General features: G+C 34.4%; 1 protein-coding gene across 5 annotated transcripts in view; it reads left to right on the forward strand.

Annotated features, from left to right (window-relative positions):
- TfAP-2 (transcription factor AP-2) overlaps window positions 1-19,613 on the forward strand; it is a 192,621-nt gene that overhangs the window by 165,520 nt on the left and 7,488 nt on the right. For all 5 annotated transcript variants that reach the window (XM_089222386.1, XM_089222385.1, XM_089222384.1 and 2 more), the window contains 3 exons: window positions 2,030-2,084; window positions 4,810-4,969; window positions 7,583-7,701. In XM_089222386.1, the coding sequence (XP_089078512.1) occupies window positions 2,030-2,084; window positions 4,810-4,969; window positions 7,583-7,701 (334 nt within the window). The remainder of the gene's footprint in view (window positions 1-2,029; window positions 2,085-4,809; window positions 4,970-7,582; window positions 7,702-19,613) is intronic.

Genomic DNA, 19,613 nt, shown 5'->3' on the forward strand with positions numbered 1-19,613 from the left:
AGACGCCGAAATATATGAATATAAAAAGAAAACGCTTATTGTATTTCAATAACAAACCTGCTTGCTATATACAAATCAATCTCTCATAAATATTACATAATATAATATGTTATATTATACACTAAATAAGTTGTTCATTGTTTAGTTATACTGGAAAGGAGGTCTGAACCCCTAAACCAAAGGTTTTTAACGATCTCTGGATCATGGGCACTTTATAAGTATAAAGTAAAATCGTGGGTTCCTTCCCCCTCCACCGCAAAAGAACCAGTATCATTTTTTGTTTCGATTATTTTAGTAGTTTAAAATACATTAATTTCAGTATGAAATTTATAATGGTCATACCTGCTACGGCTTCAAAACTCTTGGCCCCTCCATGGATCCCCGAGTACGTACCCCCTACAGAAGACCATGGACTACCAGTTGTAATCCTCCGCCATTAACCCTTTTCCCTTGAATATGTAAACCTTCTATCGTTATAAAATTCCGATCGAACGAATTACCATACGCCGTTGTAGTGCTGCTAATACGATTTCGGAATTATATATAAAGATCCAAAATCACTATAGTCATTTTCCGTTTCGTAATAAAAAATTTAAATATTTTTCTTCTTCATAATTTAAAATCTGAGATGGCTACAACGTTCATTTACGTAAAATTGTTAATTATACTCATGTCCATAAAGTATTCAAATAGCCAGGTATTGCCTACTTATATTTAGTACATTATACGTTTTAAAGTTTGAATTTAATAAAACGGAACTCTTTATTTACACGGGAATACTATATAGATGTAATGACTGCAAATAGTACCTACCATTACGCAGTCGATATAATAATAATTAATGCCGCCGCCGCCGTCGTTCAGTCACAAGTGGAAATAAGTAATAGTATAGCTATACCTATATACACGACTGCTGTTGTGGCTCTCTTCGGCATTTAAATGAACATGTATAATATACAATATCAATTATTGTTATTGGCACATAGACCAGCCGCTATGCAAGTATTTATACGTATTTTTTGATAGGTTTAACCAATCTCTATAGGCAGTATAGGCACTCCTCTTGTAGAGGAGAACCGCTGCCGCCGTTATAAGCGCATTATTTCAATACATACTGTCCCGTGTATATCTTATACACATATACCTATATATTCTTATATACATACGGAATATAATATATATTATGATATGATATACGGTAGATATGACGAGTGTGGTGGTAGCATATAATACTATACCTATAATACCTACACACATGCGTGCGGCGTGTCTGTGTTTGTATGTGATGCGGCGTGTGTCGGTGGACTACGGCTCCCGAGATACTGCCGTGTTTTAATTTTTTTTTAATCGGGTGCGCCCATAACTCGTTACGTCCCCGAAATAATATTAAAAAAAAAAATAAGTTATATATTATTATATATGTATCGTAAGCGGGCATACACATGATAAAGTATAATAAATCCGAAACGCGCGTTTTCGTTTTTTAAGTGGCCTTTCGCGTTCGATTTATCCGGTCGAGGTTAACAGTAATTATTATTATATCGAAAAATATAGGTACCTTGTGTAATAAAAATATGTATGTATACTCGACTACGTTATACTACTATATAATATTATATGTTAGGACAGAGATGATTCCCGATACGTTATATTATTTTATATACGATAATATTATTATCATGTGCGCGGTGGTGTCGAAGACGACGTCGGCGACGACGATGTAATTTATAATAATCTGGTGCGCGCACTTTTTAAAATAATAATGATACCAATGCAATGGTCGTTATAATAATAATAATAATATTATTATTATTTTATATACGACCGCAATCAAGCAGTAGCTCGTTTTCTATAATATCACGATATTGTTGGTACGCGTAATATGGGTACCTGGTGTATGATATATACGTAAACGTGTAATTATATTATACTTATAATTTAATATAATATATAATTGTACCTAAATAATACCGCGTTTGCCGTACTACGACTGATTATTTATTTTTTGTTCATTTTTTTCCCCCAACAGGAACACAACGTGGACGATAGCAGTTCGTTTATGAACGACTTGCCACTACTAAAACGTAAGTATACCTTCGTACTTTTAATTTGCCTAACATCATAATATGTTACTTATTTATGTTTGATGGAAAAAATTATTTTATGTATAAATGCTTGACGTCTTGATATTGCTATATGTATATATATATATATATATTTTAATATAATATATTATATTATGTTCGAATAGCACACGCGCGAATAATTGGCCTTTTACCTGTTACCGGTTCAACGCGCGTGTGTGTCCAAGACTCCGAACAGTTATGTTATATATTAATTGTAGGGGCGTTCGCCCGACGACGGTCCTCTCGGACTGCGTTCACGTGTTTTCTTTGTGATATTTAATTATGTTTTCGATTTCAATTATCCATCGTCCTAGTGTTAATCGTAAAATATTTGATGATTGATTTCTCGGCGGAACGCGAATTACGCGCACGCACCCACCGCATACGCTATACGCTACAGTAGTTTGATGTTTTCGTGGAAACGCGTCATCCCCTATGTTTAGGCACCGACGACGACAGCGACCGGTCTCGTTGATTGGCCGGCCGGCGGGGCCAATAAAACGGAAAAGTTCGACGTCCCGCTGACGACGAAATGTCGAGGGTCCTTTCGCCCCCAGGGCTCGGGTTCCCAGGTGCTTTATCCCAACCAGCAATCGACAATCGTCACCCCCTTCCCCGATTTTCAGGCCTAATAAACCCATTTGAATAATTATTTCATTAAGCATCAATGCGTGTCTCGCATGTAATCGTATTTATATATATACATATTAAATTTATTTAATTTTATCACGCGTGATTTTCCCATTCCGGTCCGACGGTTAGTTATACTTTTATAATATATATATATATACGAATCCCGCAACGATCTCCACGCGCCAATGCCTTGTATGATCTGTAACGACAAGACTTTCGTAGCTCACCCTCCACTCTGCACGTCCTATATGTTTGTATAACTCAATACACCAGCGCAGCATCATATATGCACGTCAGTTAAAAAAAAAATAATTTCTGTAAAATAAAAAATAACACGATGAAAATTTGTTCGCTAAATGGAAAAAGGGGTTGCATGCTGAACGTGATTTCGTGCTCGTTATTACGTTTATGAGTAGATTTTTTTCACCCCTCTAATGAGGATCCGCCCTCGCCTGGTTTCACGGCGATGACTTAACGGGTGAAGGCGAGGGGGGACGTGCATCTTTCCCCGTGTCTATCACCCACACACACACATACGTAATAATATATGTATATATATATATACTTTCTGATGCACCAACGCCACAAAATTCCGAATAATCACGTTTGCCGAAAATTCGAAATATTATGAAATATTATTTAGTATGGTGTAAACTTCCGCAGCGGTAATGACGTGATGGAAAATATAATATGCAAAACAGATTTTGGATACGGTCTTCATTATATTATTATTATTATTATTATTATACGTTTACGTGTTGTATTGTATTATTGTCGTTTTCTTCAATATTGCGTGTAATAGGAATACGCACATCGTGATTATAATATCCTTCTATATGATTATTGTATAATATGCCAGTATGCCACCATCATGCTCATGCGATATTTAATAATAATTATTATTATTAATAAATGTAACGATCGCGCGACATTGTATAGTATGCATTTAATACTGTGACCTATACATGTGCGTGTAATTTTCGAATATGAATAATATTGTAAATAACGAAAACAACGTTTCGGTTAGTACTTATAGGTATACATACCATTTATTATTTTCTTTCGGTTTCCGCTTCCCACCGTGCGTTTCACACCTCTATTGTAGTACAGTAGCTGTATATTATGCGACATTTGACGTGGTGGTAAGTAGGTACGCGCCGCGCTCATGTTAGGCACCTATGTATAATAATATATTAGACAGTTCATACACGTATACGGTAGTTTTTTTTTTATACGTTTTCTGGGGGCGTCCACCGGGAACGGCCCAGAAAAACACGGCACCCCCTCGACGAGCGGTGCGTATACACGGCTAATTTGGGGTGTGCCACGTATGAATTGACGGGGGGCGTGCGCGGACATCTGTTGTGTTCGTGTTAGCGAATTTTTTTTTTTATTTCAAGTCCCATTGTCGCGATGTTGTGAAAAAGCACACACACGCTGCACAATCATTCCGCACCCTATCGCCCGAATCTGAGACGTTATAACATTATTATTGTATCCGAAGGCGGGTTTTTTATTCGAGTGGACGTATACCCATATTATTATATTGTGTTGTGTTTATATATGTATCGCGTGTGTTCGATATATTTTTAGTGAATTACCGTTACCTCAGGCTAAAAATGTTTGACCAAATGTTCGTCAAACACTGTAATGTCTATAATATTGTAATGTGTATATTAAATTATGAGTATACTTTCATACAATTCGAAATTTTTTTGATTGTAGTCTGAGTATTTTGTATAGTCGTTCACAATTGCTTATCCAATACACTTAATTTTCTATACTCATTGTAATGCTATTTTGAAGTAGAAACTATTTATTATTAGTAATATTCAAGGGATCGAAAAAAAAAATTGGCCACGTCGCCACGATGACATATATTATGTGAACTTAAAAACCAAATAAATTGAAAAAAAAATATATAATATATGTACATAGTATATGTAATGGGATGACGAGAACTTAAATTCAATTAAGTTAGGTTTAAATGTACAACGACGACTTTTTGACGGAAAATATTTTGTTAATATTGTAATTTTTTATTCTATAGGTATGTCCACTACCCCTTCGGATGTGTTTTGCAGCGTACCCGGACGTCTATCGTTGCTCAGCTCTACGTCAAAGTACAAAGTAACCGTCGGTGAAGTCCAACGCAGATTGTCACCTCCGGAATGTCTGAACGCTTCTCTATTGGGTGGCGTGCTCAGAAGGTAAATATTTTATTTTTCCGTATTATTATTTTAGCAATTCAGACGTACACGCTCTCATAAATAAAACGTGACCGAACAATCTGGGTGAACTATTGCATATGTGTATTTATGTGGGCGTGTGCGTGTGAGTTTAGAGAACAAGTGAAAACGACCACAAATTATATCACAAATTGGCTACATGATTGGTGATGTGTAGCCAAAACACGGAAGGTATATTCGTGGCAAAAAGTTACTTCTATGGAAACATCACGACCACGTCCACAGCTATGTCGAACTACTAATTTCATTTAACTATTAAAAACGACCGTCAGAGATAGGTAATCAATTACAATAATACACCTGATGAAAAATAAAAATAAGTATGCTGAAAATTAAAATGAATCAAACTTTATGAGTGCGGTGACCCCTTGTCAGACGAAGGGATACTATTCGTCGCGTATGCAAGTATCAACATGTTATTACCTATATATAATAATATATTACTATGCAAAGCAGAGTATGTGTATAATGTATATATAAATAGTTAATGCTACGTACCTACCTATAGGACATTATTTCAACAAGTGCAAATCGCTAATACTAGGTTCGGTCGCGACTCACGAGTAGGTTGTTTTTCTCATATTTAATGTCTGTTTTATTATTATTATTATATTAATATAATATAAACGAGGTATAATAGGAAGTACCTACCTATTTTTCTTTATTTTTATTATTATTAAACGCAATAAATTCTTTAGGATCATCGTTTAATTTACTGTCGGCTTTAAAAAAAGAAAAAATTCCAAACCGTCACCCAGTGATGGTGGAAACGAAGAGCTTTCTATAAACATAATAATATTATATATAGGTACATGTCGTATATACGCGGGCGTGAGCTGCGGTGCATCGCGTGACGGTCAGTGAACACCTGTTGTGTATGTCAAGCGTTATAAGCACTTAAATCACGGGCGATTGGGTACACCCTAAAAAAGTCACTTAACGCGTTTTTATGTCCAGTAAAATATATACGCGTTTCATCAATCGTAAAGTTCTTTATTTCAGCGTTTTTATGATGCTCTTCGTCGTCAAGGGTTTTAATCATTTTACGCCTATATACGCGACACGACACTTATAATATTATATATTATGATATACACGAATAACATACACCTAATAATAATAATAATATTAACTATTATATAGATATATGTATATATTATACATACAATAATTGTGTAGTCTTCGAGTATGGAATACACGTTATATCGCTGTTCTTTAATTGCCTCAATGCTTGTCGACTTGTCGTAATAAAAACGATACCTATAATATAATATATTGTTTTATATAATAATCGTATCTATATTTGAAGCTTCAATGGGGGGGAGAGTTTCGTACACTCTTATAATATACGTAGTTAAGTGACATCCGATAATATGATACAACTTATACAAAAACTTCTGCAGGACATAATATTATATAACTGAATTTGCGGTATACAAGTGGAATTAGAATTTTTTCCACGATTTATATGTTTATCACGAGTGATTTTCAAAAGTTATCATAACAGTCTTTGATAAAACCATACAAACATCGACTTTTAAATTATTTGCTTATATTTTACTAGTCTTGGAGACAGTAAATTAACGTATGACGCTAGACGTTTGCTTGCAGTTTAAGTGCTTCAAATAAATCTTTTGGCTGAAAACTGTAGATCAATAGCGCTATATATCTTGTGTTTTGATGGAGCGAATTCCTTGATACCCAAATATCCAATCTTAAGTCCACCTGTGAGTTGCGATACGAAAGTCATCACCTATACTGTACAAGCAACAGCATTCATGTAATATTGTATGTTTGACGAAATTATCACAGCTTGAAAATCAGGAGTTTATGATTCATCGGTAGTGACGACGATGATGGTATACGGGAAACGCTATTCATGGTATAAATCATTATAATTTAATGTTATGAGTAGTCGATTTACAAAAATGCAATTTATCTTCGGCGAACAACGAATACACGTGTTTTTAGTGTTTCGTATAACATGTTCACCGTAAATAAGAATATTATATAATAATATATAACACGTTTTTATTTTTGTCGACGAAATACTCGGCGCGGCGCAATCGTAAATATTCAGCTACTTTTCCAGGCATATGAATGAAACTCGTGCAGGAATCAGGAATTCGGATGGTTTCATCTATTGGCGGTGTATATCATTTTGAATGAATCACGCAGGTCTCGAAAAATTTTCAAAAACGACGACCTTATTTTCTGCAGAGCTTAAATTGAATAATAATTGTTACATACTACTTATACGTATTGTTGCTGTTGCAGCGCGCAATCTTTCGGCTTTAAAGTAGTTGTCAACCTACACACTATTAGAGGTATCGATATGCGATGAGTGATAAATATATCACAACGCTCAATGGTGTCGGGATCATACCATATGATCTAATTATAATATTTCGAGTCGTTCGCGGTACAATATAAGAACCGAGATTTACGTATAATGTCTGCACGTTTATGTACTCGAATTCTTCGATTTTCATATTATCAAAGGCGTCAATATATCATAAACACGGATACAATGTATACAATTTAAACAACACGTTTGTTTTCGGAAATTTTCAGAGCAAAATCCAAAAACGGTGGACGGCTATTACGCGAAAAACTCGAAAAAATTGGCCTAAACCTGCCGGCCGGACGAAGAAAGGCCGCAAACGTCACGCTGCTCACGTCGCTCGTCGAAGGTATGTAACCCAATTTTTATATATTATTATTACAATAAAAATTATTTTTCTATACACCACTTACACACCATGCAAACATGAAATCGATATGCCGAACAAGTCTAATATTTTCCAATCGCACCCGCGTGTAAACAGCATAATATATAATATGCTAACTAAATCTTATTACATCTACGTGTTAATAGATAAAGATATTCAAAATTTGTTTTGTACACAAAGTGGCGACAGAAAACGGTCGTCAATCGACGAAATGAAACGTTTCGACGGAAACCGGAACCGTCCATTTTATATTATAATATTGTGTCATAATAATGCATTATTTTAAAACATTTCAAAAATTTTTGTATTTTGTCGTTGATGTCTATCGTTGGTGCGACTTTTTCATATTGAACTTATACGATGACCCACATCGATATAACCGTCACGCAAACCTTCGAAAGGATTGCGGCGGCGGCGGCGACGACTTTATGTACTTATAATATACGTTTGTCGTGTTGAGGACGTCTTCCTGCGTGCGATAAATCTCTCGATACTGTATATCGTGTGTGACGTCATGCGGCCGCTGTCACTCTGAAATGTCGGCCTAGGGGCTAGGACGGAAAAGTATAGATAATTATGTGTAGGTATATATATATATAAGCATTATAAAAATGTAGGTATAGGTATTTCCTGTCAAGTGGCCAATGATGTGAGGGCGAATTCCAGGATTTTTTCAGCTATCGTCAAATATGTGTGTTTTATATCAGAGTCGTATCTGTTCTGATATAAGTACCTACATTGGTTCTATTTTTTGATAGTTTAATTTTCGTTTTGTATTTAAATTTTTGAAAATAGAATGTAACTGCTACTTCGAGAACGTTACAAAAACGTTAAGGGCTTTGATTTTTTTTTTTGTTATTAGTTTGAACAATATTCGATTCAATAGAAAGCTATATATTATGCGAAGCTTACAATTTTCACAATATTAAAAATCCATATTCAAAGGATAATAAGTACCGTAAAGTGATTTTTCTCGCTTAAAATGGCCTTAACTTTAAAACTATTTAACTAAAGGTTCTATTTTAATACTTATAAGAAGAAACACAAAAATAAATATTTTTTAATCGTAGTAATCCAAAAAGTACAGTTCGGACTATAATATTATAACTGTGACTCTCTAATTTATACATTTCATTGGCGGTTACACAAAATCATATTACAAAAATATTATTTCAAACTATTATCAGTACAATAATACATATACCATGTTTTAATAATAAGGACAAACACTGCAACTATACATATTATACACCTTGCATAATATTCGGATATTTTTCAAGTATTCCATCCGTCGGTGTATATACCTAAAAATATTGTATTATACGCGATTATACCGACCACAAGACGTGTGCGCAAAACTGAAAAACGGGCCAAAAACGTGCTTCATTTGTGCTCGCGAAATTAACGTTTGCGGTCGTCTTCGGCGGTGTCGGAGTTGAGCTGTGCATATAGTATTATAGTCATATTATAGAAATATATTATGTGTTGTGAAGCCCAGCCGCGGACAACGTTGTTCATTTCGATCGTGTGTTACGCCCACCGCCTGAATTTTTCCCGCATCCGGAATTTCGCGGTTCGGAAACACAGTTATATACCTACTGCAGTGTATTATAATATCATATGTTATTAATATGACTGTGCGTCTGATAATCAAAAAGAAAAACTGAAATTATTATAAAATCCTTAAGCCTCATCGTTAGAACACGATGCATAATGTTTCAAATGACCGCCAAGCGTATTATGTACGCGAATACCTATAATATGTATTACAGACATATGATACTATTATATAGATATTATTATTGGTACATGCAATTGTTTCTAGTGATCGAAATTCTTTCAATTCGTAGATACCTACGCCAATTACATATTATACATATATACGATGTATTCAGTCCCGGCTGAAAGGATAATATAGTCGACATAGGCTCACTTCTAGAACTCCATTGCAAAACAATTATAATATTATATTAGGGGCGGAAAAATTTGATTTTGCCTGGTGCATTATTTTCGCTGAAGTCCTGTTTAAGTTAAGAGAATTATAAGCTTTTTGGGAAGCTTAAGTTTCCGTGTTAAAGTCGTATTCTTCTAGATATAGTGTATATAGCTGTAAATATATAGTGACAATTGATTTCCTGGAGATATTTCACACAGCATCTGTAACGCCTATTCCGCATGAAAAACATTTGCTTCAATAAACATATTTTTTATTTCAATTTTAATTTGTCTTGAAATTTATTTTTCGAATTAAGTTATTCAAACCGAAACTACGGCCTCCAAAATTCTATAATTTTCTTTTCCGGACTACGAAAGTGCCAATCAAAATCTGCCAGCTACTGAACCGACGGTCGTAATACTGCGATACTATTTCGATTTTTATCAAAACTATCGCACTCACATGACGAACAATCTTTGGATGACAGACCACGGCTGGTTATCACGCAAAACATCGCTTAGCCTCGATTGACTCGTTTCTGTCGACGCATTCTTCATAGTGGCAGCGTGTGTGTGTGTATTAAAATGTATAATATACCGTGCTTTATATATACCACGTTATTATTATCACACTTTGCGTAAACATACAAAACACTATCGAGACGTCGGGCCCAAACGCTGGCACATAGCTCTGTTCGTGGACAATCGGACACTATTTGCAGCTATCGGGCACATACTCGTATACTGTCGGCCAGAGGTGTTACATCGCGGCAGAGGCCGTTCGCGAGATATTATAACGTGGTTTTTTTGCATCGCGTTGCATATGCATTTACTTGTATGAGTGAGTGTGTGTGTGTGTATAAGTATTAAGTATATTCAACGCGGTCCGACGATGACATCAGGTGCCCCAGTCGAAGTCGGCAAATAAGAAACGGTTTTGCAGCGGTTGATTTATGGCTCGGGTGGTCGGCAACAATGGTCTCTTCTCGACTCGGCGCAACGGTCGAGGTGTAAAAGGATAAAATATATTATATTATGTGCGCGAACGCGCGCGCACGCAAATAGAAAAATAAAAATAATAATAATATAGAAAAAAGGAGGCACCGGTATGTAGATGTACCTCCTATACGTATATAGCGTGTAGATACTAGAGAGAGAGAGAGAGAGAGAGAGAGAACGAGAAAGAAAGAGAAAGAAAAGCAGAGAGAAAAAGACTTGCAGGCGGTAGATGAAATAGATTCAACCGATCGCAATCATTGCCCAGTAATATACATGTACCTATAATAATATTATACATACATATATAGCGTATCATCGTATCTATAGGAATGTAATATAAACCTATACTATACACGACTTATCAACAAGCAAAAAAAAAATGGTTTGAAAGAAAGGAAGTTTGATCATAGTATATATACATACATATTATACACGATTGCTGCGTATTATGTTCGTAAATCGCTTAGGCATATTATATATTATTATGTCCAACATCCCCCGAGAAGAAATTATCCCTCTATAGTATATATCTATATAATTGATATAACATATGACTTTTAAAATAATTAATAAAACCATAATACAGTATACAGCTTATCGTTTACATTCGCTTAAAAAACAGCAACTGACACATTAGAGATACGGTCGTTTATTTAGATTCGAAATTCTATATCGCAATGATTAAGTATTACTCAGATCAATTAAAAATCGTTTTTCCTACGACCAGATTAAGTATACGATTTATAGGAGCTCCTTCGGTTTATAAACGACACATATAAAATACGATGAGATTCTTTATATACCTTACATAAAAGTTTTCTAGTGCCTATGGGTCACACATTCAACAAACAGCCAGATCGAGAGTTGTTCGTGGATAGTTAAATTCTGCTGGAATGGACCGCATGGTTATATTATAATGTTAGGACGATCCTACGGTTCGATTAAGCATGAAATTGTAATCGGTAAAAACATAAGACCGTGGTAGTATCATAATTACTATAATCACACAGTTCGCACCATTATATTAGACTCGTTTTGAGTGTATTTATACACATAATGATAATATTAAAGGATACTTATGTATGCACATTGCACACACACGCACATAATTGACGACACGCCCCGCTTATACACATTGTGTTATTCCGGAGCATACCCAAATTATAATAATACATAATGCCTAAGTAGTATAGCAGCTAGTAGTAGTTAATGAGTGTTTTAAAAAACATTCGGAAGTGGACGTTTTGTCGTGGACGCGCGCTCGTCATAATTATGCTGCTACTGCTATTCAATAAATCGCACGCCACTGCCGTGACGACCGCGTTGTGGTCTTATCGCACCTGGCGATTCGTTATACGAACAATATCACATAAAGATATAATGTGTAAAGATAGGTAGAAAGACAAAGAGATTATTTCGGAGATAACATGTTGTTAGGAAAATATATAACACAACTTAGTCCAACTAGCGAGAGAGAGAGAGAGAGTAAGAGAGATATGTAACACAAAAATATTAATATTTTTAGAAAAATAATACAAACACAAATATACAAGAGTATTGGCTATATATCTCGTAAAGAAAAAAATTCCCTCCCAAACTTTTGCCAGCTTCGTGCCGTCTGTATGTATATTGTTGTTTTCACGGCGGCGCACAAAAATGTTATGGCGTCGGAGTTTCGATTTGCGGTTTTTTTTTTTTAAATATATATTGGCGCTCGTTAAGCGTCGATATTGCTCATACGCCTAAACGTATAATAAACCATACACCGACGGATAATAGTATTATATTTAATCGTATACCTATACGACGATGATCGATGGCCGCAGCCGTCGATCGGATTTCCCGTTACGACAATCATCGTCGTCTCGAACACTGAGCAACACTGCAGGCTTAGGGAATTATTAACCTACTTTTTGTCGCCACCGTCCCGACCTCGCGGCGGCTGTTATATTATTTCGTTATATTGTACGTAATCACCCCGCGTATACATATCATTATTATTGTTATTATTGTTGTTGTTGTTGTTGTTACTGCATTAGACGTATATTATATTATTATATATACTGTTGCCGATAGTAAACCTATAGGTATACTATACATAATATACGTCGTCTTAAGCTTCGGTGGGAGTATAGGCTGCCGCCGTTCGCGAGAGTCATCGAAATTAGAATACATTATTTTCGGGTCGTTATCCGTGGATATAGAGGCTGTGCTCGCGCGCCGCACATTATATTATTATTATTTTAGAACAATAGGAAACCGCACACGGTTGAATAGAAAGCCGCGAGAATATTATATATATACATGTCTTTTATTTTTATTATTATATTATTCACTCGTACACACACACGCGCTCGAGTTCGATATATATTTACGCACCGTACACCTTGGGCTCTTATACACATTATATAATATTATCACAGCCGAGAATCCGATTTGTGTATAAGTTTATAAATATAATATATACATATATATATATTATAAAAGATCTATACTCATGTGTGCGTGTGTATAGCAGCGATTATTGCGTAAGAACTGACTACCATTGTTTTGACCAATGGCGGGAAATTCGTCACGGGTAACGCGCTTTCCGAACGCCCTCCAGAGCCCCCTCCCTCGTTTTTATAACAAATATTAATATTATTATTATTATCATTATCATCGTCATCGTCAGATTACACAATATATATATAGAGAGAGAGATGCAAGCGACCGAGGTTCTTATGTACGTATTATATTATTATTATTATATTGCGATCGACTCATAAATGTAGTTGAAAAAAGCCATCGCCTTAAATGATAATATTATAATAGAAGTGATTAGGGTCGGATTAAAATTGGCGCTGATTGAGGGGCAATTTACCTGGGAATTGGCTGGGATGCAAGTTTTTTAAAAGCTCATACATGTTTTCATTATTACATCATTTCTTTTATTTACTATGTATTTTAATTTATAAACCACTGAAACGATTATATTTATTTATGTTTTAGAATACTAAAAAGAAAGACTAGAATATTATTATTTTATTCGCAAAAGTATTGATTGTAGAGTTCAATATATTTTAGTTTATAATGTTTATATTACATACATTTAGAAATAATATTATTTTAAAAATAATTTTAAAACTTTTACAATTATTTTTAAGCCAAACTTAATTCATTCAATTTTCATGAGTTTGAATTTTATGTGCTATTTATCGTAAATAAAATATTATTTACATTTTAGAGGTGAAAAAATATCCACCCCGGAGTGCATGCATAAGATTTAGGTATTTGTTTGTGCTCTTCCTATAAAATTGTTTTATTTAAAATCTGTTGCAGGTGCAATGTAATCGGTCAGGTACTGACTTTAGAGTATAGACGTATAGTAATAAACTAATAACTTTAAAAAAGTGTAGTAATCATTTTAATCATAATCCACATGCATTCAATTTGAATAGAAACTATTGTTTTACGTATTTTCAGTGGCTCATTTTCGACGGGGTCTTTCGTTTTGCTTTTGACAAAGCGACTCATTGCAATGCAATCTGATTTGTTGTCTCGAACAAAAACGATTTGTGCGTAGTTGCAAGGAAATAAAACAATCGATGTATATGTTACTGTGAATGTCCGCAATTGGTGAATGCTGACTGTCACCAGGCGAATGTTAACATACACCTAATAAATTGGTGAATGTTGAAAAATTTGAAATAATATAGAGATTTACTAGTGGATGTTGACATTTACGTTAGGATTTTGGTAAATGTTGACATAGGTAGGGAGTAGGTACGTATTCACACATATAATATTATAGTATTATAGTAGGTTCTATAGTTGAATATATCATATAATATTTTTAAATAAAAACAATATATTATGTTTAATTAAATCAAATAATAATTATTATTATTATTATATAAGGCATTTAAATCATGATTATTTTGTATTATTACTTATAACAGCATGGCAAACTGTCATGACAATGTGTACTATATAAAATGGCAACATTTCTACAGCTGCACTTTTTTATATATATAATTGTTTATTCAGATAAAATAAGATTAGTTGGGTCAGGTAAATAAACATTTGATCAAAATTATCAATTTGTACAATACCTTATACTGCAGCATACTAGGTACTAGATAGTATAAGATACTATTTTTTAATTGTGACCCTTCCGTTATTCCTAAATAAGATTAAATAATATCAGCATTACCAACATTCACCAATATCATTGCATAATTGTCGACATTTACTAGTGAACGTTTACTAAAATCACAAATTTAATCAATAAGCAAACCATTCACTAATGATTTTGGTGTACGACGACATTAACCGGTGACTGTCAGCATTCACCAACCGCGGACATTCACAGTAACATATACATGCTATACTTATCTTATTGGAACTAAGACTTAAGGAATACGAAATGGCATCATGTATGGGAGCAGATCAAAATATAATGATAAATGTATACATTATATTTTAAGAATAGGTCGGACAATCAGATACGGAGAATACAAAAATTTGGTTTCGACATAATAGGTACTTCATGAGTTCGATGCTCCATAATCAATACGTATATTATATTTAATATTTTTTCTCTAGAAAAGTAATGAATCATTACTATAATACATTTTAAATACTCAAAAAAATATATCGAAATAGACTATACAAAAAAAAAGCCGCGATAGTTCAAAATTTAGTCCTGCATATTTTATTATATTATTTTAATATAATATAGCACCTATCGTTCTTAGACTGAAATGCGTTTATACATATAATACCTCATGGCATACCCAAATCATTATATTTTTTCGTTTCTCGTCATCTGCAGTTTCTTTTCGGCGGAAGCCGCGCCTTTTGTATCAATGACCCGCGTGCGTGTGAAAACGTACAGCTCACACACGCGCACAATATAATAATATATAAATCGCGTCGCCGACGTTAAAAACCGGAATTTCCGGACACGGATACGCGAAGCTTACGCGCAGATACCAATATATATATATATATATATATATATATATATATATGTATAACGGACATACACATACGCGTACTTGCGCTCACACACACGCGAGTTGAATGGGCATATATATATATATATATATATATATATATATATCTACGCGTTATCAATGAGCTCGTGCACACACGCCCACGACTGGTATATACACACACATATTATAATGTTATGGGCTCGATGCCCGGTTTTTAGGGTCACCTGCCACAATTTGACCTCCCGTAGGACCGTCGACGACTGCTGATGCAGTGTACAAACTAACCAACTACCAATATATTATATATAGGTACATATATTATATACCCAGTGAAATATAAAATAGCAGCAAGTCTCCTTTTTGTATAACTTTCGCCTCGAGAGCCCCTAATATTAGGTATATATGCATATAAACAAGCCAAATTTCACTAGGTTCGATTTTTCGGTTTTTCGTTTTTTTTTTTATATTGTTATTATTTGCGTTTCATCGTCGTTGTAGTTATCTTCTCTTTTAGTTGTATTCTGTTAATATTTACCACAGAATTATTGATATTTATATAGAATCATTAAACTAGAATTTGATGTAGGTACTAAATGTTAAAACTAAAAACGCAAAAAGACACTGCAGCATAGATATCGAGCGTCAAAAGATAACCATTGAAACAGTTTCGAAAAATAGTGTACTGTATTTATTAGCCGGTGTGACGGACTTATAAACATTTATAACTTTTTATATTAATTCAAAAAGCACAACCATACATAAAGTGCATTCAATAATTTAAATGGACTATTTCAAACGACGGCATTGTAGACGTTCCGCAGTTTATTAAATAAAAACATGGTTAAACGAAAAAATTAATTTGTGAACTTAATTATATGATATGCAATCGCCAATCAACCATGAAGTCTATAAATCCACTTAAAATTCATCCCTTAGATCATATTATATCTAAGATCCTCTCCGTTTGAGTCCAGAGGGCGAAGGTGGTACACTTGACGGTATTGTCTGTTATTATTAAACGTTCACGCATATTTCGGCTACAAGTGAGATCGTTCATCATTATAATGCTTTTACCCCCAATCGAAAACACTACCGTTAATCACTCGTATTTTCTCCAGTCCTGCCAAATAATGGTTGCACCGATTAAAGCTTTAAAACGACCGACTGTATAGTATATTAGTTCATGTATATAAATATTTCTTATTTGCTTTTCGTACAATGACGTGGTCACTAGACTATTCTGTTTATGGTCCATTAGAATTTATTGTCATCTCTAGGTTATCAAGCCATTATATGTTTTATGTGTTAGTATATATTATACTTTATATAATATTATATAGCTCCTACGCCATGCGCATCAGCTCTGAAAATATTTATTATGTTCGGTAAATATCGCACACGTTTATATAATAATAATATAAAAATATTATATGGCGTGTTATTTTTATACGGACAAGTGAGAAATAAACAGTGTTTTCGTTTTGTGCATAAATTATTATACAGGTACGATTACGGGTTACGACCCATATTCTTATTTTCTCCGCGCCCAAAACGGAATGATGTCAGATGATCGCCGTTTAAACGTGTCGCGAGCGCTCGTCATCTCGACTTTATTAATCGGTTTTTTTCTTTTGCCCGTTCGTGTTAGAGGTTTGCCTCCATAATATACCTACCTCTCTATTTTAAACGGTTCCTTAAACTGCACCGCCCGCCGGACGTAGAATATTATATAGCTTCGTTTTAATAGAAAAACGAATTTTATACTATATGCACAATGCACATATACATAGTTACATCGTATTATTACCAACTATAAATATTATACATTTATGTATACGTCTGGTTATTGGTTATTATATTATAAACGGAAAGTGATATAATTTGCATGTTTTTTTCTGTTTTTTAACAGACAAATTTCACAATCTCGCGAGTTTAAATCTACATAAAATTTATCGACAAAAATTCATAATCGAGTGATTTTAATGCACATTTTCAGTCTTTTTATTTCGTAAATATTTGCATGCATAATAGTTTATTAATCATATATTATAGACTCCTTATAGATTTCCTGCTCTAATGGCCTAATATTATAGTTTATTAAAGTATGATATCTAGTATATATAGGTGAGGTATATGTCATGAACGAACCATCGAGGCATCGAGGTTACAATCAAATGTGACAGTCTAGAAATGATTTGTTTTTCTTGTATCTATACACATTTATTGAGATGTATATTGTGTTATACATGATGTCATTGTTGACTATTTTGCGTAGCATAATTTTTGAAATATTATCAAACTATTCTGCTAATAATCAGCCCCTATATAGTGATCCTCACGGCAGATCCATCATACCTACAACCATGGTTCTGATATTTCAGACCCACACGGATGACCGCACGAAATAGGAAGACGTGTGGATTTCTTATTTCTTATCTGCAAGCCACGGTGTATAAATGATTCGACCTCGGATTTCCGTCACATAGTTCCCGCGGTCGTTATCGTCGCGGAATTCGGTACTGTAACAGCCGCGGACGTACGCCAACGAGTCGACTACTAATTGTTTCTTATTACTGTACCACGTTGGCGTATAATAATATAATATAAAATATATATATATATATATATATATGTATAATAATGTAAGTGCACGCGGACGGTAAGACATGCCGACCTATAACAACACTACTGCACTGCAGCACGATCAGATATATAGGGTAGAAACCGCGATGCAGACACGCGAAAAACGGTGGCGGCGAATCGCTAACGTTTTGTCATCGTGACCGGACACGGCGTATATTAAGTATAATAATATTATATCCGCAGCCATTTTCTCATTTACCTCTAGTGCCTATATATACTATATTACTATTCCTATATAATGTCTATATATATACACAGTGCGAGCTATACCGGTCGTACTGGAATATAATAATATTATTTATAAACATATATATATATATACATAAACGTGCCGTGTGTACGTTTTATTCTTGACTTTCTGCGAGCGCGGATTCGTGACTTACCCGGTTTAATATTATGCTGCCGCCGTCATACGCGCGCCGCGGTAGAAAGATATAGGTACACATAATTTTATACATATATAAATATATATATATATGTGTGTGTATGTTTGATAAATATTGTGAGGGGAAAAAATAGTAGAAAATAATAGTAATCTCTTCTGCACAATAATAATAACTGACGAATAACCCTCTCTCAGCATCGGCTTTCCATTCTTCTCTCTCTCTCTCTATCGCTATAATAGGTATAATGATATATAATATTATATTATATTAATATATTATATCTTTCCACGTGCGCGCGCATTCATACACACACACGCGCAGCACACACGGACACTCGTTTACACGCACATTATACGCGTATAATATTATTTATGATAATAATAATAATTCTCTACACGTCCGCCGCTGCACAGGCGTATACGTCAGAAAGTTTGGATTTATTATGGGATTTCATATCGGCAGCCACCGCCACCGTCGTTTACCTGCATTTTCTGCAATGAGCACACATTATATATATATATAAACTTGTATCATATAGGCGTGCGCACGGGGTGGGCCAGGTGGGCCATGGCTCACCCTGTGGGCATTGAACCGTGCCGTATTTTTTATGCATATTGCGACCTGATGAATTTTTATCATGAAACTATGATGATACAATTGCAAATCACAATTTTCAATGATAAAAAAAAGTCTGCGCACGCCTATATGGTTTGTATATATATAGAATAGAATGATATGCTATCATTTGCAGCGAGGGTCGGGGAAGCGGAAAATGACTCGAGCACAACAGTTTACCTATATATCCTTACCTATCTATCTATCTATATATATATATATATATATATATATATATATATATGTATGTATACTTGTACATATTGGAAAACCGATGGACGCCTTCATCGTGCGGAAAAGTTAACACGATCGG

The sequence above is a fragment of the Diuraphis noxia genome, unplaced genomic scaffold, assembly GCF_037042655.1.
Source record: "Diuraphis noxia isolate RWA-SAM2 unplaced genomic scaffold, SU_Dnox_SAM2 contig0003, whole genome shotgun sequence".
NCBI classification, from domain to species: domain Eukaryota; kingdom Metazoa; phylum Arthropoda; class Insecta; order Hemiptera; family Aphididae; genus Diuraphis; species Diuraphis noxia.